At 41.8% G+C, this 23,171-nt stretch overlaps 1 protein-coding gene across 1 annotated transcript in view; it reads left to right on the forward strand.

Moving 5' to 3' along the window:
• The window catches only part of ELL2 (elongation factor, RNA polymerase II, 2), a 26,438-nt gene extending 4,194 nt beyond the window's left edge, over positions 1-22,244 (forward strand). The window contains exons 2-11 of the mRNA XM_009884335.1: positions 2,901-3,022; positions 6,543-6,706; positions 9,411-9,670; positions 12,387-12,511; positions 12,652-12,739; positions 14,499-15,069; positions 17,394-17,463; positions 20,771-20,942; positions 21,948-21,992; positions 22,128-22,244. Of these exons, the coding sequence (XP_009882637.1) occupies positions 2,901-3,022; positions 6,543-6,706; positions 9,411-9,670; positions 12,387-12,511; positions 12,652-12,739; positions 14,499-15,069; positions 17,394-17,463; positions 20,771-20,942; positions 21,948-21,992; positions 22,128-22,244 (1,734 nt within the window). The remainder of the gene's footprint in view (positions 1-2,900; positions 3,023-6,542; positions 6,707-9,410; positions 9,671-12,386; positions 12,512-12,651; positions 12,740-14,498; positions 15,070-17,393; positions 17,464-20,770; positions 20,943-21,947; positions 21,993-22,127) is intronic.
• The last annotated feature ends 927 nt before the right edge of the window (positions 22,245-23,171 follow it).

Below are 23,171 nucleotides of genomic sequence, written 5' to 3' on the forward strand. Positions count from 1 at the left end.
GACCCCTGAGGAACACCACTTGTCACTGCTCGCCACTTGGACATCGAGCCATTGACTGCAACTCTTTGAGTGCCACTGTCCAGCCAGTTCCTTATCCACCGAGTGGTCCATTGGTCCATCGGTCAAGTCTGTGTGTCTCGAATTTAGAGACCAGGATGTTGTGCAGAACACTGTCAACTGCTTTGCTCAAGTCCAGGTGGATGGCGTCTGTTGGTCTTCCCTTGTCCACCAACACTGTAACGCCATCATAGAAGGCCACCAAATTTGTCAGGCACGATTTGCCCTTAGTGAAGCTGTGTTGTCTGCTACCAACCACTTCCTTACTTTCCATAAGCCTTAGCAGAGTTTCCAGGAGGATCTGCTCCATGATCTTGTGGGGCGTAGAGGTGAGACTGACTGGTCTGTAGTTCCCCGGGTCTCCTTTTTTACCCTTTTTAAAAATGGGGGGTTATGTTTCCCCTTTTCCAGTCAGTGGGAACTTCACCAGACTGCCATGACTTACCAAATATGATGGATGGTGGCTTGGCAACTTCATCTGCCAGTTCCCTTAGGACCTATGGATGAATCTCATCAGGTCCCATGGACTTGTGCACCTTCAGGTTCCTCAGCTGGTCTTGAACCTGGTCTTCTCCTACAGTGGGCGATTCCTCACTCTCCCAGTCCCTGCCTTTGCCCTATGTGACTTGGGCAGTGTGGTTAGAGCCCTTCCCAGTAAAGGCTGAGGCAAAAAAGTCATTGAGTATCTAAGCCTTCTCCATGTCCTGGGTGACCAGGTCTCCTGTTTCCTTTCTGAGTGGGCCCACATTTTCCCTAGTCTTCCTTTTGTCACTTATATACCTATAGAAGGCTTTCTTGTGCCCCTGGCCAGATCTAACTCCATCTGGGCTTTGGCTTTCCTAGCCTGATCCCTGGCTGCTTGGACAATTTCTTTGTTTTCCTCCCAGGCTACCTGTCCTTGCTTCCACCCTCTGTAGGCTTCCTTTTTCTGTTTGAGATTGTTCAGGAGCTCCATCTCCATCCATGCAGGCCTCCTGGCATTCTGCCTGAGTTCCTCTTTGTTGGGATGCATCGCTCCTGAGCTTGGCAGAGGTGGTCCTTGAATATTAGCCAACTTTCTTGGGCCCCTCTTCCCTCCAGGGCTTTGTCCCATGGCACTCTGGCAGGCACATCCCTGAGGAGGCTAAAGTCTGCTCTCCTGAAGTCCAGGATTTTAAATATAAATATTAGGGTACAGAAAATCCTGATGTTTCAGGTGACTGCATGCATATACGTTTCCTTAAGGTCATTAGTGGAAAATAAAGATTTTCTCAAAATAAGCTTTGAGAATGAAGTCCAAACATACACAGCAACAATTACCTGCTTCCCTCTACCCGGCTGCATTTCTTGAGGGCCAGCCTTGGACTGATCATAGTATGTGCTTGTTGGTTTTCCAAAAAGTATATCAGGCTAAAATACATTACATGTTTTGCAGTGGGTTGAATTCACATCGTCAAATTCATTGCTGTATTTATAGTAAAACCAGTATGCTGAAACATTCAATCAGTGGTAGTTAATTTTATGGAATGTAGATAAATTTTAGTGTCATTTGGGCCCCTATGATCTTCTTAGATTGATGGTTAACCTTCATAATCACTAAAAGGTAAAACTTCATCCAAAACTTCAATCCAAGATTGTGTGTTTGGTAATTTACCTGATTTATTTCCATCCTTATATAAAATGCACAGGTCGCTCTTTTAAGCACACTAGTACTTTAAGTTTAAGTGAAAGAATATGGTGTTCAGGTGACTTGTCTTTCTCATTCACGTCCAGTCACTGTCCTAAGATGTTGGTGAGCTCTGCCAGTACTGAGGATTAAACATACACGGTAATGGAGTTGTTTTGTAGTAGTGCTTTGTGCAAATGACATTGACATTTTTGAAGACCAGCCAATCTCACAAACAAAATATTGAGAGAAAGATTTCTGAGAGACTGTTGAATATTGCTTTTAAAATATCTTTTTGTCAGTTGTATTTAATATTCCATTAAAAATTCAAGCAAATTTCAGAAGAACAGCTTTTTAGATTTACTGCAAGCTAATTTTACCTTCAGAATAAAGTGGCTGGATGGCAGCAGGTTTTGTGCTTCAATATTGTTTTGTATAGTGGCACATTGAAAAGCGCGCTTATGCCAATAAACATTTTAATGATTTTTCATACTTACATTTTTAAGCTCCAGCAGAATGCAGCACATTCTGTACCAAATGCTTAGTTCAGCCAAAGAGATCAAGTTTTGTTACAGCTGACTAAACTTACAAAAAACTGTTTACATTTCACATTTATTCAAATAACTGCATCTAGAGCTGAGTAAAAGAAAAAGGCTTTTAGTGCCTGCTGAAGTCAAAATTCATCTTTTATAGTTTAAGAAGTTTTACTCTTGTAATTTGGGTGTCACTGTTCTGGGTTTTTTCCCTTCTTGGAGTTGACTCCCGTATGGGCTTCATTAGGACCGAATAAATCACAGAGTCAGGGCAGTGTCTGATGTGGTCTGTGCGAATTGCTCTCGTCTGTTTTGTTGGCTGAGCTTCGCTTCGTTTGACTATACTCAGGCGCTTGCATTTAAAGTTAAGCATGTGCACATTAATTCCACTGAGTGGGAAAGGATGACTTGCTGCTTGAAAGCTTTGCGGAATTAGAGGCTGAGAGACTGCAGCTTTTTCAGTGCTGTTACCACTGTGACAGACACGTAAGCCACCGCTGCTTTCAGGGGGAGAATTGTGCCAAATAAGCCTTTTTAATGACATGACTGAAATAATATCAAAACTTTCAAAATATAGTTCCTCATTTAAAATTATAGTCCTAGTTAATCACAAGCAAAGGAGTGTAGATTGAAGTTTTTACATAAACTTTTTTTTTTCCTTTTAGCTTATTAAAATTCCCAAAGTTGATCTGCCAAATGAAGTGCATAAATTTAACTTCTACTTGTCAAATGTTGGCAAAGATAATCCTCAGGGAAGCTTTGACTGTGTCCAGCAAACGAACTCAAGGTAAGCTTTACTTAATGTTTTCTTTCATGGCAAATTTAAGTAGATCCCATGGCTTTGAACATCTAGCAAAAACCTTTAACAGAAGCATGCTCCTAGTGATGAGCTGCAGTAGAAAATTAGTTCCTAGCAATAGCCTGATTTCTTGCTAATTGTAAATACTTGCTTTTACATAGAATTCTTTTTGGTTTTGCTCTTAAAAAAGTAACCTTTTGAGTACTTTCTCACCTCTTACTGCTATTTTTAAAAATATTTGGAGTTCAGCATTGTCCAGGCTAGACCAGATCCATTCTACAACCATATGTAAATAAGATTATGGCTGGCAGCATGCTAGCGTGCTGGCTCTGACAGCTAGTTGTCTTATTTTAAGAACCACATAAGTCAGTGACCTTATCCATAATTGCATGACCATGGTGTTTCAGAACGCAAACATAATACAGCAAAGCCTTGTTCTGGTCCTTTGAGTCAAAGTGAGCAGTGTTAACATCTACCAAAACGGCAAGAAAATACCGTTCTTTTGCATTAAGTTTGCCTCAGTTTCTAGAATATAACGTTCAGCGTAGTGTCAGTGCAGTCCAGTGGTGCTGAATAACTGTTTGTCCCATTTGATTAACTAGGACATCACAGGTAGAGTTTGTGTATTGATCTGGGAAACTGATAACAAACAGGCACACCGACATGTCTCCAAAAGGCGCTGCTCAGGTTCTCGGTCACACGAGAGCTTCTGCCCTCAATTTCAGAACAGAGATTTGTCTAGATAGTGGGTTGTGGGAGCAATAAGAAAATGAGCTGATTTAATAGCTGTCTGCCTTACAGGACATCTCTCAGCATCCTCATCCTCCTCTTTCTCCCCTTGCATTAGGTCTCTTCTACTACAATACAGCCTTTCAGTGAACTCACTTAACTGATGGGATTGGCATAAAGCCAAATGGCTTAGAGGCAGACCTGGGGAAGCCTGGAGCAGTGTGGGGTCTTTTGGGGTTTTCTTTGGATTAAACTGTATCCGAAAGGGGTCGGACAGCTGCTGAGGCTGGCACAAAGCAAGGTGAGAGGTCCTGTCTCTGCTCCTGGCTTGCCGCTCCCAAGCATCTCAGAGGGCACCTTCTTCTTTGAGAAGGAGCACCTTCAGTTCAGTTAAACTGTATTTTTAAAGTAAAATTAAATTTAAGCTGCCCTAGCTCTGAATAATGCTGAATAGCATGCCTAGGTAGTTTTAATGTGGTTTTACTAAGCTACTTCAAAATCTAATTCAGGCTACCTTTCAGAGTCCCTTGTAGCCAGTTCTCAGTTTGTGCCTGCAAAGTTAAAGCAAAACTTGTGGTGTTACACACAGAGTTGTTAAAAAAAAAAAAAAAAAAGGCAAAAAAAAACCCACAAAAAAACCCCAGAAAGGACCTCTGCAGGGTATCTACTCTGATTCTGTGCTCAAGACAGGTCTAGCTTCAAAAACTGGCTCGGATTTTGAAAATGTCCAGCCTGAGGAGGGCCATCTTGGTCAGTGCACGGCTGCTCCTCTGGTGGAAAACTGCATAAAGGCAGCGACGTTCGAGGAAATGGGCAATGGGTAAAAGCTATGCTTTAGATGTCAAAAATTTACCTTTTTTTTCTGTTGTAAATACACTGATTTTCGAGCAAAGAATCAATACATAGCTCTAGACTATGGAAAAAACTGTAGCTCTGTCATCTTGAAATATTGTCCAGTGGCTTGGACAAGCTTTGCAACTTTCAGAAACGACGTGGTATGTTGAGACAGGAGATTCTTGACCCTTCATGGAGTCTTGATGAGGAGTTTTAGGGTGATTAAAGGGTTTCAGGTTAGCTAAAGGCGGTGTCCTTTCTCTGGTGAGAGCTGTTGCAATGGTGGGTGCTGCGCAGCGTACTCATTAAGAGCAGTGATAATTAGGTCGGTTTAAACGAAGCTGGTGTTAGTCAGTCGAGGTGCCCTCCTGTCTGGGTGCCGTGTGCTGTGGGAGCGCCTTTGGACTGACCATGGAGGGCCGTGCTCCTCCAGAAGCGCCTCCTGAAGCCCAGCGGCCGCCCTGACGCTATGGAGAGGACCTCGCTGTCCTTCCCCTCTCGCAGGGTTTGCTCGGAGTGCCTCTGCTCAGATGTGAATCCTCGGAGGAACAGGCGGGTGGACCACAGCACTCCGCAGTGCTGTCCATCGCGCAAAGCGGGTGTGGAGGAGGGCGGACATTTGGAAAGCAAGATGAGGGGACGCTGGCTTACCCTATAGAATCATAGAATCGTTTTGGTTGGAAGAGACCTTTGGAAAGGGATCTTTAAGATCATTGAGTCCAACCGTTAACATAACACTGCCAACTCCACCACTAAGCCGTGTCCCTCAGCACCGCGTCTGCCTGTCTTTTAAATGCCCCCAGCAATGGCGACTCCACCCCTTCCCTGGGCAGCCTGTTCCAATGCTGGACAACGCTTTCCGTGAACAAGTCTTTCCTGATACCCAAGCTAGAGCTCCCCTGGGGCGACTTGAGGCCGTTCCCTCTTGTCCCATCGCCTGTTCCTTGGGAGCAGAGACCGCCCTCACAGCTCCGTTGCCCTCCTCTGGACCCTCTCCAGCACCTCAGTGTCTGTCTTGTCGTGAGGGGCCCAGAACTGAGCACAGCACTCGCAGTGGGTCCCTCACGGGGCCTCACGGGGCCTGAGGCCACCACAGCCCACCTCGGGTGGAGGAGAGGAGAGGAGAGGAGACCGGTGCCGAGCTGAGAGCTGGGCGGCCGGCGCAACTCCACCAGGGCAGGAGCTGCGGGCTATTAGGGTGCCCGTGTAACTGCCCAAGTTGTCTCTGTAGTTGTCATTTAAAAGCATCACATAAGACCCCCTCTGCTGGGAGGACAGGCTGGGAGAGTTGGGGGGGTTCAGCCTGGAGAAGAGAAGGCGAAAAACGGGAGAGCTCAGAGCCCCTTCCAGTGCCTGAAGGGGCTCCAGGAGAGCTGGGGGGGACTCTGGATTGGGGAAGGGAGCCATGGGACGAGGGGGAACAGTTTTACACTGAGAGAGGGGAGACTGAGATGAGATATTAGGAGGAAATTCTTGGCTGTGCAGGTGGTGATCCCCTGGGGCAGGTTGCCCCGAGAAGCTGTGGCTGCCCCATCCCTGGAGGTGGTGTTCAAGGTCAGGTTGGACGGGGCTTGGAGCAACCTGGGCTGGTGGGAGGTGTCCCTGCCCAGGGCAGGGGGTGGCACTGGATGGTCTTTAAGGTCCCTTCCAACGCAAACCATTCTGTGGTTCTATGATTGCAGCAGTTATCAGTACAGTCACCACCATTGCCCTGAGCCTGTCTCTCAAACACAGTTATGTAAGTAAATATAATTAGACCAACAGGTAAAACTGATAGAATTTGGATGTGTGGAGATAATTACAAATATATTTACACCCTAGCTAGCTGTCAGAACTGGAAGATGTTTTTCTTCACCTGTTCAGACAGGTTTTAAAGTTCTTGACACGACCATACTTCTAAACCTGAACTAGTGCTTGGGCTCACACTTTTTCAATGTTTTTATAGTTCTGGAGCCTTGCAACTCAGTTGCCTGGGATCTATACAGAATAAAATTACAGTATGTGCAACAAGTGATTCCTATCTGACGACCAGAGAGCGCGTGACCCAGGCGGAAGAAGAATTGCGCAATCGAAGTGCAAAGGTTATTAAACCTGGTGGACCATTTTTAGGTATGGTTGTATTTCATTTTCTACCAGATGTCTGTAAGTTTTCAAACTCAGTAATCCATCTTTTAGCATATTCTTGGGAAAGGTGGTGTGTTCAGAGATCTCAGGTGTAGGTAGCCTGCCTGGAAATCGGATTTGCAACTTCCCGTTCCTACATTTGGACATTAGCCTTTTTTTCCCCTAGAAAGCCTGCCAGTCCTTCCTTGGTCACATATTGCTTGACTAGTTGAAATTTTGACTATTTTTGCACTTTTTTGACAATTTTGCACTTTTAAAGTCTCTGGTTTAGTAGCTAATGATTTGGTTCTGTAACAGCACTTTTGAGTACCTAAATGCTGTGCTAAACCATTAACCTTAACTTGTAATCTAAAAAAAATAACATTGAGGAAGTCTCATATACAAATTCATAACTTCAATATGAAAAACTTTGCTTTTCACACTTGCTAATGCTGATTAAATTTTATTTATTTTATGTCTTGGTCATTAATAAGCAACTATTACCACGAGGCCATAGTTTGTTTGGTTCATTGGTTTTTTTTTTAAAGTTAAAGTAAGGTGATGTTGGTGTCTTCCCATGGATTTCATCATTGGCCACAAACTAAAAAGCGTTTAGGTGGTGTCATTCATTATTAAACTGTTCTGAGTACCGTTTCCCCGAGGAGCCTGGCGCCGGCTGCAGGTAGAGGCAAGGTGAGCATCCCCCCTGTGGGCACACAGTGGCACAGGCAGCAGCAGTGTTGCCCGCAGCAGCGTGCAGAACTGGGGACATCCATCTCATTAAGTAAAACAGGCTCTCCCTTGGCTGTGACTGCAGCCCTCCACCAGCACGGACATCCACGACAGTGATGGTGCCACACTTGCTGTACCGCAGCTTACTGCCGGCAGCGTCATCACGGCTCTTTGGAGATACAAAACTACGTGTGTGTGTGGCTGTGATGCTACGGGAGCCGGGCATGGGTCAGCGCCAGGACACGGAGTTGTGGCTGCGTCTCCCATGTTGTCTAAACTGGTCTTTAATGACAGCGTGAGAGGAGGACTTAAGTGAATATTTAACACTAAATAAATGGGGTCTGAAGATTGGCAGTGGGAGGACAGGTACGGTGTTTGGGGATACTCTTGTTTTTCACACTGGCATTGACAAAGCTCAGGATGAGTTGCTGGTAGGGCACGGGGAGTGACTTTGCAACATGCTTCTTGCAGCACAAATTAGGAACTGGGGTTGTTAACCACGTTAATGGTTATATTTTCACTCAATTTTTCTGCTTTACGTGATTCGGAGATAAAACTTTAGGAGGTGTTTTGTTTGCTGCTTACAGTGTCTGCTGTGCCCCGGGTTTGTGTATCTACATTGAATTCAATTTGTCAAAACGTTTGTAATGCATTCAGTAAACAACAGGCAAGTTCATACTGTTCTAAAAGTGTAACCGTGTATGTTTGCGCAAATGGGTTTGTTCTTGAAAACCAGAAGAGCAAAGTCCAGGGAACACACAGGGTGGAAAGGTTATAAATGTTTGGCCTCCACTGCAAAATGGAAACAAATTTTTGCTATTCCTGCGGACAAGTAGTACATAGGCACAGCTCAGTCTCTGTGTGTCTGATGGAAGAGAGCAAGGTCCAGATATTCTCACCGGTACTCATTAAGTCTCCCTCATGTACCCAACATGAGTTGTTGGTTTCAGAAAAATGCCCAGGTTGTGCCACATCCTCTGTTGGATTGCAAAAAATGTTTACTACAATGATTTTCTGTAATATTCTGATAAATCCTTTTTTTCTGTCCGATAGCAAATGCTGTTTAAAAACATAAAGTACAGAAGTTTGGGTCTTTTTCTGGAAAATGGAGATTCAGGTTGGGTGGTGTTATTTTTAAATTCTGGATGCATTGCTTGCAAACATTTGCATTGTTCCTCTGATTGAGAAATGCATCTTTTTGCAGAGTTTGATCCAGAATGCTGTGCAGGCCATGTTTCAAAACTTCTCTGGCCTTGATCCCAAGAACTGTTAAATTTTTGGTGCATTGTTTCTGACAAACCTGGGCTTATTTAATAAGGGGGGGGGGAGAGATTTCATCCTAAAATATGGTGTAACTTATGGTAGCTCAAGTGAGCAACCTGGTGTAGTGGGAGGTGTCCCTGCCCATGGCAGGGAGGTTGGAACTAGATGATCTTTAAGGTCCCTTCCAACCTAAACCATTCGGATTCTATGAAGTGATTAACACCAAGAGTCGGTGGTTTCTCTAAGCAGTGATGCAATTCATTGTGTAGACTTGGTCTCCCTAGGCATTAATGTGGAATCTTCTAGCTATATGGGAGACCTTTGCATCACACTTAGAGTACTCTGAAAAAAACAAAAAAGCCTGATTTTTGGTATTCAGCTTCAGTAATCATAAGCTTGAGCTTATGAACTGGAAAAAAAAATAATAAAAGCACCATTTGTATACATAATAGGTAAAGTCTTCCTACCAGTATCACTCACTTACTAGCTTTTTTTTCATATTGACTATTTCTTTGTTAATGCCTAGCTTGATGTGTCTTTACTACCTGTATATTCTTACAGCTCTTGAAATGCTAACTAAAGACAGTTTTTAGAGTTTATCGGGTTTAGTAAAGTCTTTTAAATCAGCTTTCTTGTCTTCTCCCAAACTCCAATGCTCCAATGTCACTCTTCTTTTTTCTTTTTTTTTTTTTTTCTTTTTGTACCCTTCCTTTAGGAAAAAGAGTACAGGTCAGAAGAGTACCACAAAGCATTCCAGATGCTGTGCCCGAGAGGAAGAGGTCAACACCCATGAACCCTGCAAATATAATACGGAGGGTTCACGCACACAACGCTGTCTCTCAGCGACCGTACAGGGACAGGGTGATTCACTTACTGGCACTGAAGAGTTACAAGAAACCAGAGTTACTTGCTCGCTTGCAGAGAGATAGTGTCAACCAAAAGGACAAGAATTCCCTTGGAACTATCCTTCAGCAGGTGAGATCATCAGACTCGTGCCAACATTTTTTCCCTCATGCTATTTTAATCATAACTTTGAGGTGTGTTACTCCTGTATTTAAATGAGAAAATAGTAAACAACTTGCATAATGCTCCTTGTTTAATTCTTTCAATCAACTTTATACAGACGCCCCAAACTGCAAGTCAACATGAAGAAAGGAACCAAATATTAAATAATTTTTGAGGAGTGTTTTTGTTCTGCTACAATGGCAGACAATAACTAACTATTTCTAGCTTCATTGCTCCTAATGTCTAATTTTTTTCCTCTCTCTTTTACTTGGACTGCTTAATTGAGAGAAACTGAAATAGTTTGTCATATTGCTTAATATTTCTTGCGGGGAGTTTGTGAAGAGAAGTTTGGTAATCGCATAGGTTAGTAGTTCATGTGAACGTGTTTGGTGGCCTGTAAATGGTACTTGGCTTCTCTTGGGATCTGTTAAAATCGTAATCCAGGGAAGCATGTTCCAGCCAAATCATAAATGAAAAAGGTGGCAGTCTGATTTTGAGCATAGTGTTTCTGTGCTATCATGTGGATTGTGTCTTTATCTTACTTGAAACCAATTTTTATTCAGTACCTTTTCAAGTGTTCCTTTGAGTTAAGTCCCACTTGTAGTTCTTTATCATATCTATGAAAATTATTGGTAAGTCTATAATGTTATAGGTGAAACTTTTAAGCTGTGTGTTCAGGAGTATAACATTAATTTTCTACTAAAACAGCTCAGAAAAGGCTTCTTAAAGTATTGTAAGATGCAGTGACTCCTTGCTTACTTTTTAAGTACTCTGTGTACGCATAGACTGGGGCTGAATTATGCATGTATTAATATGCAAAGCAGGAATATTTCCTACTTATCTAGGAAAAAAGTGTTTTGGAACATATTACAGTGAATAAAATTCAATATTTATACAGCTTTGGTTGATCCCGCACTGAGTTTTAAAATACTCGTTCCTTGAATATGTTAAGTGTTATTGCTTTGTTTGCCCAGTGCAATGGTAGGGGTTTTTTTCACCCTGAAGACATATGTAATTTAACAAGAGCCATATTCTTACATACAAGTTGAAGTAGTTGATGTATACTTTAAGTTGACGGTAAAATTCCAAAAGCACAGCTCCCTAGAGGATAAAAGGTGCGAAGATTTTCTCCTGTCCCATTATGCTTGACAATATTTAAGGAGACTTTCTTGGAGTCTGTTTCCTGTATGTGATGTCAACTACCTCAGGCTACTGGTGTGCATTCAGAAATGGTCTACGCCCTGAAAAGCCTTGCTCGCGTTTTTCTTAGCTTCATAATGTTTTTTTTGTATGCATCTAAAATCAGCAGCTTGAGCTTGCTAAGATGTACTATGCATAGATTTGCTTTTCTTGGAATACAGCTTTTAATTCTGTTTTTAACAAGTGAATTACTGTTTCTGGATATCTTTGTTACTTTTAATTTTTTTCAAGCGGTGGACAGAGAGACATGCACACAGACAGGAATTAGCAATATTTATCTGTCATGTTTTGGAGGAAAAAATAGGCAGACCTGCGAAAAGTGGCGGTGATGTGTTGATGAGTTATTCAGCATTTTGTATCAGGCAAATGGATGGAGACAGTTTTTCTTCGAGGTTTTCTCTGAACCGATGTCAGGTGATGAAGTGTGAACCAGCACTTAAGGTGTCAACGGTCTCAAGGTTGTACTAGCTCATTTCGCCTTTATTAATATACTTTGTGTTTTTCTTAAGGAAGAGAGAAACCCATTTTACTTTCAGAGGTATACAGCAAGGCATGCACATGGCTTTGTCATGGCAATGGTTTGCTGTAGTGAACTCTCTGTCTGCAAAACAAAGAGTGCCCCTGGGCCCGTGCACCTCTCCTTAACCATTTTAGCACTATCTTATTTTCAAAATATAACTTGTTAGACATGAGTACAGTTACTTTTTTCCCCAGTTGGTGAAACTTGGATATGGCTTAAAACTAATGAGATAAATGAATAATTCATCTTTATACTAAAAGTAGTTGTTCACTGCCAGTTAGGTTATCGCGGATGACTGTTCAGTAGAAAGCTATAGTTTCTTGTGGCTCAGGCGCTTGCAAAAGAAAAGCAATTCTGTTTGTCAAGACAAATGATGATGTACTGTGGTCGTTTATGTGATGATGGAAAACATGCATTGTTCCAGGCACAGTCTGTGCTCTGCCATCGCAGTATAGCTATGTAAAACAAAAGAACAGCAGGTGTCTTCCTGAAGTTGAACAAATCTGAGTTTGTATCTGAAGACAGTTTTCTTCAGTTCTTAAAAAAAAAAAAGAAAAATTAGAAAAAAAAAAAAAACCAACTAAAAAAACCTAGGCCTCTCAACGTATTTCATGCTATGAAGATTTGAAGTTTTGGCATCGTTTTCCTTGATTCTCAATGCTGTATTAAAGATAAGAAAACAGATACATGGTGCAGAGAGAGGTTTTCATAGAGTGCATTTCATACCTGCCGGAGTTTGAGATTTTCTTCCATTCAAATTTCTACATCCCAAATTGACCACATTTTTTTTTTTTTAAATTGGTGCTCATTACATGAGAGCTGCTTTGGTCTTCACATCTAAAAAACCTGGAAAACTGGTGCGTGATTTTGTTTGCAGCTTTCATTTAGCTTTGCAGTGCCAATCTTCTTTCTGTAGTTTGCATTTAGGTATAATGAACATTTATTTTCTTAAATGTCTGCCTGTAGGTAGCCAGCCTGAATCCAAAGGATAATTCTTACACTCTGAAGGATTATGTATTTAAAGAAATTCAGAAAGATTGGCCTGGATACAATGAAATAGATAAACAGTCATTGGAGTTAATACTTTCTAGGTAAGTTCAGTCTCTAGGGGAAGGAAAATAGTAATTTAAAAAACTTTTTCTGGGAAATGAATGTCTATCTTCCCTATAATGAAAGAACTATAACGTAGACTTTTTGCCTTGTAACCTGAAATGCTGGGTCATCCTTACAGGAAATTAAAGTCATCTCAGAATGCCACCAGCACCAGCCATTTGGAATCTCCTGTAACTTCTAATAAAGATGCTCCATCAACTTCTCAGGTATTTTGTATTTTTTTTTCCATGCTATTTACAGTGTATTAAGATTTATCACATTTTTATATTGGTGTAAAAGCTGCGATGTGAAGCATTAATATTATCTTTAACACAGGAAAAATTGAAGCATTTATTTCTACTTGGATTATTATATTTTTTAAAGATGGTTGCATTGTCGAAACTGCAAAAAACTTATGGTCATGTAGCTTGAAGGCTGCTATACTTAGTGTTCTGTATTTGAAAATGTTTATTAAAATATTCAGAAAAATACACAATCGCTGTTGGTTCAGTGTTTTGTAAATACACCTAGATTTTTGAAGGAGACCACTCTTGTTGTGTTTGAACAGCCAGCCTGGTGGCCTCAATCGTAACTATCCAGCCATAGCACATTGACCTTGCAGAAGCCTAAACTCCCCTGTAGAGTTTAAACTTGCCTGCCGAACTTCTTGATTACCCATTATTATTACACAACCCTGTACTTTCTGTTTAAATACTTAAAACTGTTTTGTATTCCCATGTAACTTGTTTATCTTGGGGTGCAGGAAGGTCTTCTAAAGACGAGATATGCATATATTTTTGTTATATGTGATATGGTAGTTATAATGTGTAAACTGCACAAACATCCTTGTGCTAGTGTTTAAGTATAAAGCTTAGGAAGGTCTGGAATAAGGATAAATTACAGCAGTGATCCACTTGGAGCAATACTTCCCCCCCCCCGCCCCCCCCGGCATCATTGAAGCACCCATTTTGATTCAGGGTAGCCCAGGTTTCAAAAGGCAGTTCTGAATCAGCCGGTAGTACGTCTTCCTTCCCCGAGCCCCTTCAGACTTAAAATGCCTATGTCCTCTGTTCCTATCAATACAAGACGACCACGCAGACCCTTTTAGAAGAAGTTGGAAAACTCTGCATTAAAGGCATTACTTTAAGGAAAAGTTTTGATACTTTTTGTGACTAAAACTGTATTTCAGTAAATGTAATTGCAGTCTGAAGAACTTGAGAGCTTGTGTGTGTACAGCAATAACCTGGGAAGTATGGAAAGTCTGAGATATTTGCATTTAAATAAAGAGGGAGGGCACACATCTGTTCTTCCCTGACTTTCTTCGAGTCAGAAGGTGAAATGGTGCAGGTCCCGGGGACCCGCCTTTGCACAGGCAGGATGTGGATTTATCTCAACAGGGTGGCACAGAGCTGTGCCTGGCACTCCTGGTCCGAGCTGCTGCTTGCACATCACCGTGAGCAGTGTGTGTTTGCTAGAGAAGAGGATGTGCACCAGCATTTCAGCTGGAGATCAGCTGGAACAACAACTGTAGCAAAACTGGGGGTTTTGCTTATCAGCGTTGCACTTCTCGCACTCTGATAAGCACACTGCTGCGTGCTTCTTCTTGGGGCTGCTTTGGTAAACGGCGTGGCTGTGTGACAGCAGAAGCTGACTCTTAACCCAGTATGTCCGAGCTGAAATTGGTGCTTAAACAATACCAACCTGACCTCCTCGCTTTGGTGAAGCCTTCGGTAGAGCTGCTGAAGAGAGCGTGTTTCTCCCTTTAGCTGTGGTTTTGAAGAACAACCTGCTAAATCATGATTAGAAACTAAGAATGAAATAAACCTTGTATTTAGCTGCAGCACTTCCTTGTTTGACAGCTGGTTTTAGATAAGAAAGATGTGTTTTCAACAATTGCCTGTTCAGAAATGCTTCTTTTTCAGAACGGGGGCAAAACTTAATTCTGCTGATTTTCAAATTTTTTTTTGTTTGTTTTTATTACTACAGAAATGGATTTTGAATTCTGATTTTATCGATCCTCCCATGAACAAAAAGCAGAGGATATCTCACCTGACCAGTCAAGTCCAGCCGTCGTGTGGTGGCCATTTGCCAACCTGCTGGCAGAAGGCGGCTGCCGGCCCCCCGCCGCCTCCCCCGGCCCCGGCCGCCGCTGCTCCTGCTCCCCTGCTGCTGCCTCGCACGCTCCCTCCCACCTCCAACCCTCCTCAGACCGCCACCTCCAGCTCCCCCAGCACCCCTGAGGGGCGGGGGACACAGGACCTGCCGGTGGACAGCTTCAGTCAAAACAGCAGTAGCGTCTACGAGGACCAGGAACAGAAATATACTTCTTGGACTCCTTCGGGAATCCCGGCGCCCGCCGTGGTGCAGGGGGAACCTCCCGAGTCCGCAGGGCAGAAGCATGCGGTGTTGCACAAAAAGCCCAAGGACGTCAAAGAGCATAAGGAGAAGGACGAAAGCAAAACGCAGGATACTACCAGTGTGAGCAAGGAGGGGAGACATCTTAGAAAAGAAGAAACTGCCAAGGTGAAAACGTCCTCCTGTTCCGATTCAGGTGAAGGTATTGATATGCTGCTTTTATTAACTACTATATGGGTAACGCTGGTGAAAAGGGACCAGTAAAACCAGGGACTGGAAGGGCCAGTGGTCTATTTTTTTTCACTTGCTCTATATTAATTGCCTTGCCATTATCCCTCCTCTATGGTCATGAAGAATCATATTGTTTTTCTGCCATTGCATTACATTGTAATATTAAAAAAAAAAACACAACAAAAAACAAGGTGAACTCGTTCTGCTGGATCCTTAGCTCAAATTGGGTTCATTTTTAAGAATTCTCACTCTCTGGTACAAAAAACTTTAGAACAAAGAAATCTGAAATTGATTGCTGTTGGGCAGAAACCGGTTACAGGGAAGAGCTAGGTACTAGAAAAACACAAGGAATGGAGGTGTTTTTATGTTGGGTTTTTTTTTTTTTGCTTCATTTCCAGTAAACTGGCAGTTCACTGAAACTTAGTCTGCTTTTTCCAACAGAAAGTTTTAAAGTCTGCACGCTGGAAACAAAAGCCCGTCACACATACTTGTTGTATACTAGTTCACTGAAACACATAGATCAGACATAATGTATTTTGTGATATATCACAACACAAGGTTCATAGAACTCGGCCTTTTCATGGAAGGTCTAAAACCTATGCAAATTGGCGTGTAGTTTACTAGAGTTTTGGTTTGAACTGTGCTGTGAGCTCCACTCCATCCTAGGTGTAGAACTTACGACTTCGAAAGATGGAGAAATGGTACACACTTAAAATGACATTGAAAAGCTAAGCAGAGATGCACAAAGAGTACTTGATTTCGTAATACACACACACACAGAGGCAGAGTTCAGTCCCTTTGTGAAATCTGAGTGTTGTCTAATTTCAGAGGTTTGACTCGCAAATTAGATGTCAGGATTAGCCCTTTTCTATCACAGCCCGGAGGCATCTTTCGGGTGTGCAGGGGGCCTCTTTGAAGTGGTGTTGTGCTCACAGATAAGGGTGCGCTTCACATTTACCCTGGACATACTACATAGTGCCCACATGGCTTGGGATTGCTTTGAAAATCTTTATGCTTGAATTTATAAGCATGCAAGTGTCTTTCTTCAGAAGCCAGTAACAAAATTCTGAACGGTTAGGAAAGGGAAAATCTGTGCAGATTTCAAATTGGTACTTACATGGAAGCTTTCTATTGGGCTGAGCCGTGTCAATAAATGCACTTGAATTTTTGGAAATGAAATTGCTCGCAGCAAAACTGTTCACATAAGTTGTATTGGACATACTGTGGCAATAGTATTACTGTTCCCATCTCTTTCAAATTTCATTCTCACTTTTACGCTTCTTTTTATACTCGTGCTGTACCATGTAATAATTTTAATATGAAAAGAATCAAGTAAATATCGCATGATAGCTCTTTTCTCTCCCCATGATTTAAAGCTCAGATAGCTTAGAGATTCGCAAGAATGATTGATCATTAGCAGAAATACCGTGTTTAAACAGTGGCAGTGTAAGATAATAATGAATATAAAGGATTGTGTGTCTTTTAAGCTTGCCACAAAACCCCAAATGAAAAGCAGAGAGATTACTGAGATAGTGAGCATTCCTTCCTGTTCCAGATAATTTTTCCTTACGGCAACTATTTTTCTTATTTACCAAAAAGATAGGGGGCTCCTGAAATGCTCCTTTAAAAAAAGGGATTAGAGATTAAGTGTATTGAGCTTTCATAATGCTGTTTAAAGGAGCAAAAGAGCAATTTACAAGTGTAAATAACTTTCAAACCCAGTATTGCCACGTTAATGAGGAGCAAGTCTTTGTTGCAGCTTATTGAAGCCTGAATGCCAGTAACTGGTATACAATGCTATTGACTTTCTTGCTTAGAAGAGTGCTGAAATAAAATCTAACTTTGGATATCCGTAATTGGCAGGGAAGGAGGGATAAAAACATGGCTTGAAGAGAACTTCAGCTTTCTACTCTCTTTCTTACTGGAACCTGGATGTTGGTGTGTCTGTGTGTGTGCGTGTATATATATGTATCTATATATCTCAAGCTGTCTTCATTGTGCAGCTACATCTGTTGCTGCATAACTTGAACTGCTGTGCAGATGCCACATCATGTCTTCAAATAAGAAAAAGCTGACCTTGGGTCACTACTGCGGTAGTGCAGAACCCGTCGAATAAAGTAGCTGTGCCCTCTTTTTAAATCCTGGTACTGTGGAGAAGGTCGTGTGAGCCCTATTACTAACTTATAGAGCTTATTGCAAGCAATTTACTGTGAGGATAAAACTCTAAAGGATTTTTTCAAGCCCATCTATTAAAAATCTGTTTATCGCAAGTGTCAAAATTCTGCTTTTCTGTAGGAGTTAAAGAAACTTGCACTGCCTCTACAGATTCTCCTTCATCAACAAGTGAACAACCGGACTACTTCATGTGAGTAAAGTAACGATTAAGCCTCTTGCCACTTATTGAAGCGGTTGAAAAATCACCTATAAAAACTCTCATTTAGCTACAAAATTGAAAATTTGCCAAAATGTAATTTTAGAATGATGACAAGTTCCTTTAAGTCATCCAGCTGTCTTCAGATACCTGGAAGTTTTAAACTCTGAGGTTGTCCCTTAATTAGTGCAGGGGAAAAGGAAGTGTTAGAAAGAATTTTTAATATACTTTAGAAGAACACCTAAAACGTTTAATTTCATTCTTCTTCAAGAACACAATAAAAAGGAATATGAATGCGCACCGTTTTCTTCTTAGAGGTGAGGCAATACAGGAGGAAAGCTGAACACTAAAATACTGAATACGTAAATTCTAACATCTTTCCTGTGTTTTCACTGCTGAGTGCATCTCAGCTGGGAAGGTGGGGAGGGAAGATGAAGTCCAGCAGGGTGTAAAGTCCAGCATTACAAACCTTACATATAAGCTAACAGGGGTTAACCATCCAAGCTATTTCTAAAGCTTTGATGTAACATGGCCACTGACTAACTTGAAGCTACAGCAGAATATCCAATTTGACCATAGAATTGCACGCAAAAGAGCTAGAGAAAATAGAAAAACCTCAATTCAGATTGTAAATTTTAGCTGCCTAATTTTGACTACAAAACAAGGTAAAAATGCATTAAACTTGCATGTGCAATGTTACATATCTACAGTGACAGGTATATTGCTGTATACAAAATTACAGAAGGACTTCCCACAAAATTTAATTGTAGCTCCTTCACAAGTTGTCAGACATCATATTAACATTCCCAAAAGTTTACCTGCTATGTAAAAAAGTTTTTCAGCCATGACAAATATTGAAGAATGCATGAAATAGCTTTACTAACAGAATCATTTGGTTGTCTAAATACTTTTTTAAAACGTTAAAAGTTTTATCAGGAGGATTTTTCTTTGCTGTTGTAAATCAGAGAACTAGCTTCTGCAAATGGCCACTGTCTAGGCTTTTTCACCACTGTTTCAAGTTGGGGGGTGACTGCAGTGGAATGACTGGAATAATTTGGTCAGTGCAGCCTGAATTTCTAATAAAATGCCTTTCTGGAGGGGGTGGGAACAGTAGGGAGTAATCTAAAGCTCTTTCCTCAGTCGGAAGGATGAGTTTGAGAAGGTTTTGATGTCCCTTCAGTGCTTAGAGCTGAAATGAGCACTATGGTAGGTAACGCCAGGATGAGCCTGGCACTCCCCGGCCGTGCAATCAGCGGCGGCACTGACCCCCCCACACCCCGTGTCGTGTCTGCAGTGCAGGGCGGGAGGGAGAAGCCTTCCAAAATGCTGCGAATCGCCAGGTTCACCAGCTTCTGTCAGAGGAGTAACGTCAGCAAGGGATGTCAGTCCTCCCCGTAGCACCTGAACTTGGGCGCATCTGCCGTCTGCGTTAAAGCAGATGGCACGGTAGCACCCTGCGCCGTCTTTCATATAGTAAGTGATGCTCTGTGGAAAGACTGAAAGTAAGTCTGGCCCTGCAGGGAGACGGTTTAGTGCTTCATGTGTTAGACTGAGAACTCAAACCCATGTTGAACACCCAGCCTCTGCTGGGTGAAAACCAACAGATTCAGCTCTTTGATGTCTGCTTCCCAATGAGCTGAGGGTGGTGGTACTGAGGAGTAATGCACACGGTTATTGATGTAATCTAATGTTAAAGTTGGGTGCTAATAGCCATTGCTAAAAGTCAAAAAAATGAAACCAAAAGAAAAAAGCCTTCATGCAAATTTCCTGAAGGTTGGTTTAGTTCTGATTGGGATTAAAATCTGTAATGAAGAATTCTCTGTGAAAGGAGCTACCTCTGGAACGATCTCGCAGATCATCTACTGGCTGTGGTGTCCTGGAAAAAAATTAGGTCGCACTGTTTCAGACATCAGCCTGACCATTACAGAAAGATTGAAATGTGAGAGCAGCTGCTATTTGATCCAGGTTAATGGGCTTCGGTAGCTTACTCCAGCTTCTCTTTGTGCCTCTAAGTGCTACGTAATTCACGAGTGTAATCGCAGCTTTAGCACAAAGATACTTTCCGTCTTAATGTAAAGATTATAAGAGTAAAGGAACTCAAGCTTTTTAAGCAAACTTTAAGCAAAAGCTAGAAAAACAGAAGAGATTTATGTTTTTCCCCACTTCTATTCTCATTTATTCCCTCTCCATGCACTTACATTGCGAATGCTTTGCTGACCTCTTGTCCTGTGCTAAGACTCCTGCTGTGGGATGGAACTGTGCATAAGCCAGCACTCCCCACTGTTGCTTCACAGGTGCCTTCCAAAATGTTGAAGGGTGTTTCTAGTTTTGTTTTAAAAACTGTCTAGCACTCTAATCAGGTGCATCTGGCCTGGGATGCACCACTGACAACAGTTGTCCTCTGTGTTGGTACAGACTTTCAACTTGTTAAATTTTTACTGCTTGTTAAAATTCATCTGGGGATGATGTGAAGGATTTGTCTCCATGTGGAGGTGCCTGTGTCATCCAAAGAGAACCAGGTCTTTAGGCAAGGAGGGCCAGAAGTATTGGTGTGTGACGGTGGTGGGGAATGGTATCTACTACTGGCATTGCCACTTCATCTTGGATTTGTGTAATGAGCTTGTTAAATCCGCTTGCGTTGACTTGAGGGAGAGGGGAATGAAGAAAGTTTCAATTGCATCGGTGGCTTTAAGCTGTGTATGCGTTTTGCCTCCCTTAGGAGGTGATGTGATGGGGTTGGGTTTTGTGTCAGACTTCTCTGCAGTTTGTTTTTGTTGCTGTATTGCAAATGCCTTTGTCGAATGGGCAGCAATGGGAATGGGAAATCTTATGATTGTGCTTTGCTGTTAGATAGGCACAAGCATAGCCAAAAACCAAACTGGATCCAACTCCATAATTGCAATCCCTTCCAAAAATGAACTTTCAAAAGTAAATATAACTTGATTAATCTGTCTCTTCACAGAAGGGGATTGTGATCTAGCAGTTTCTCTTCTCTCACTGAAGCTGATGCGTTTATTCGTCCTTCTGTATTTGCATGATTGCTTATGTTTTCTAAGTATGCTACACTTTTTTTTTGGCACAGCTTCTGAATAAAAACTCTAAAGGGTAAAATATTGGCGAATAAGTGTCACAAAGATATGGTAGATTTCTGTAACTACCTAAATACATTCTCTTGGAGTATGTGTGCTTACACGTAGAAGCAGTCCGTCACATCGTCAACGGACTTAAAGCTTGGGTGTCCATGCTCGATATTCACTGTGTCCTTGGTGTAAAATCACACGTGTGCTTATTTTTCCATTAGAAAATACATAGCTATAGTCTCATACGAGCAACGCCAGAGTTACAAGGATGACTTCAATGCAGAGTATGATGAATACAGGAACTTGCACGCTCGGATAGAGCACATCACCAGGAGATTCATGAAGCTTGATGCACAACGGAAGCTTCTTTCTCCGGGGTCCAAAGAATATCAGGTAAAGAAGGATAAAACTCCTCCAAAACTCTGCATTTTCAGCACAGGCAGACTCTGCAGTATATTTATCTATTAAGTTATACTGACGTGGTTTTAAAAGACTTGCCAGGCTCAATGTCTGAGACTGAGTAACCGTTCGCATAGCTGGCATTGCCAGACTGGCTGAGACTTTGCTGACTGCCTCGCGTGCTGGCGAGGTGAGGGAGACGTGTTACACAGATGGGGGAGAAGATTGGAAGCGTGTGTAAACCTGCAGCCATAATCCCAAAGCTTTCCTGACCCTCTATTTCCCGTGATTTTATACACTTAACTAAACCTACAGCCACAGCATACTTATCTTCCAGCTGGCTGACCCTAGCTACAATTTTAGCAGAGAAGGATGTTAAAAACACAATAATTCTGGCTTTCCAACCCGGACTTCTCTGATTGGACTTAAAAATTCTACATGTTCACTATCAGAATTCCTTAATTCCGTGTGCATGCTGAGGATTTTTGGTTGGCTTTTATTTAGTTTTTGGGCGGATTGCGAATGTATTTGTGAGCAGCAGTATTTTAAAATCCCTGTTCAATCAGAGAGAGGGAGACCTTGCAGAATTTGCAGGCATGCTCAGACCCTGCCTGGGCTGGCTCTGATTCTCAAAGCTTGACAAAACCCTGCAAAAAGTTGTTTAGCTTTCAAACTCCGCTTGTTTGAGCTGTCTGTGAATGCACAGCAGCATGAGTGACCTATCAAAGGGAATCTTCAAACCTATGCTGCTTTTGCTGCTTGTCTACAGGTTTAGTTGCAGATCTTGGGTGATATGGGGGAGGAGGATGGGTGTTTATTTTTGGAATGCAGGAGAGGGGTGGCTCATGGAGAAGAAAATATCAAGTAAAAACGAGTGTATTTTTAGTGTAAAATTTGTATTTTATGTAAATGTAATTTTATGTAAATTTGCTTTTTCTGGTATTAGTGAAATGTTCTTCATATTGTCTTCATGGTTTTTTTTTTTTTTTTTTCTTGAAGATCCTTCATGAAGAAATCTTAGAAGAGTATCAAAAGTTAAAACAGGTATGTGTAACACCAGTCTGTGGGAGGCAGCAATCACTGAAACTGGCTCAGGGCTAGCTTTAAGCAGAGGACATGAAATGCTGCTCTGCAGAAATGTTTTCCTGCCCTAATTTTCTTTTTATCCTATCTTTACAGTCTAGCCCAAACTACTATGAAGAGAAGTGTAGATGCGAGTATCTCCACAACAAGCTGTCTCATATTAAGAGACTAATAGGGGAATTTGACCAACAGCAAGCAGAGTCGTGGCACTAGTCGTCTTCTTCGACCAGGACATGTGAATGGACTGAACCTTATTTATTTAAAACTTAAGATTAGTTACTCTAAGATTCTAAAAATCGGTATTAAACTTTTGCGTTACAGAAGTTTCAGTATTAGCAAACTTAAGTTAATTATTTTTGTTATTGTTGATGTTGCTTATATGCATATTTAAGGCTGCTTTTTCTGGTCCCTTTTTTTTTCTTCAGGACTTATGTTTGTTCATTGAAATAATTTTATCAGTAGATGCTGGGGAACCAGTACCTCTACTGTGAAGTTGTGCACATTTTAAGAAAATATTGTAGCAAATCGAAATGCGTTTGGTTAAATTGTAAGGCTGTTTTCTGACCTTTCTTGTTCATGCAAACTCTTTGCCTTAAATGGTAGAAGGTTTAGAAATTTGCACAAAAAAAAAAAAAAATCACGTTGTTTTGGAGGGTTAGAGAGGCAAGTATGTGTGCTGTATACAGCCCGTTTTGTTACAACAGAAACTCACCCCTGCAACTTAAACCCCCCATTGCAGTGGTTGCCTTAAGGTGTTTGCTTGTGTATATTCAGTGTGGTTAAATTATTAGCTACACCGCTTCCCCCTGTGCTGAAGCAGCTGGGAAGCACGAGGTGGCCTACCAGTGTCTGGGAGTGTGTGCTTGTGCTGTGTGTGTGTGTGCGCGGGAATGTGTGGGTGTGAGCACGCGTGATGGGGAAAAAAAAAAAAAAAAGCTGCTACTCTAAGTACGCCAAATGCTCAGGTTAAAACAACTGACGAGTGTTGCTGTAGGTTTTTCCTATAAAATTGCTACTTTTATTGTGGAAGAGGAGAGCATTTCCATTTCAATAGTTTGTCAGCTTTAATAATATTGGGGAGATAGATACTTTACAAAAATGAAACAGGTATATACTTCTGGGGCAAGATTACAAAATTAA

The sequence above is a fragment of the Charadrius vociferus genome, unplaced genomic scaffold (genome assembly GCF_000708025.1).
Source record: "Charadrius vociferus isolate BGI_N301 unplaced genomic scaffold, ASM70802v2 scaffold744, whole genome shotgun sequence".
NCBI lineage: Eukaryota > Metazoa > Chordata > Aves > Charadriiformes > Charadriidae > Charadrius > Charadrius vociferus.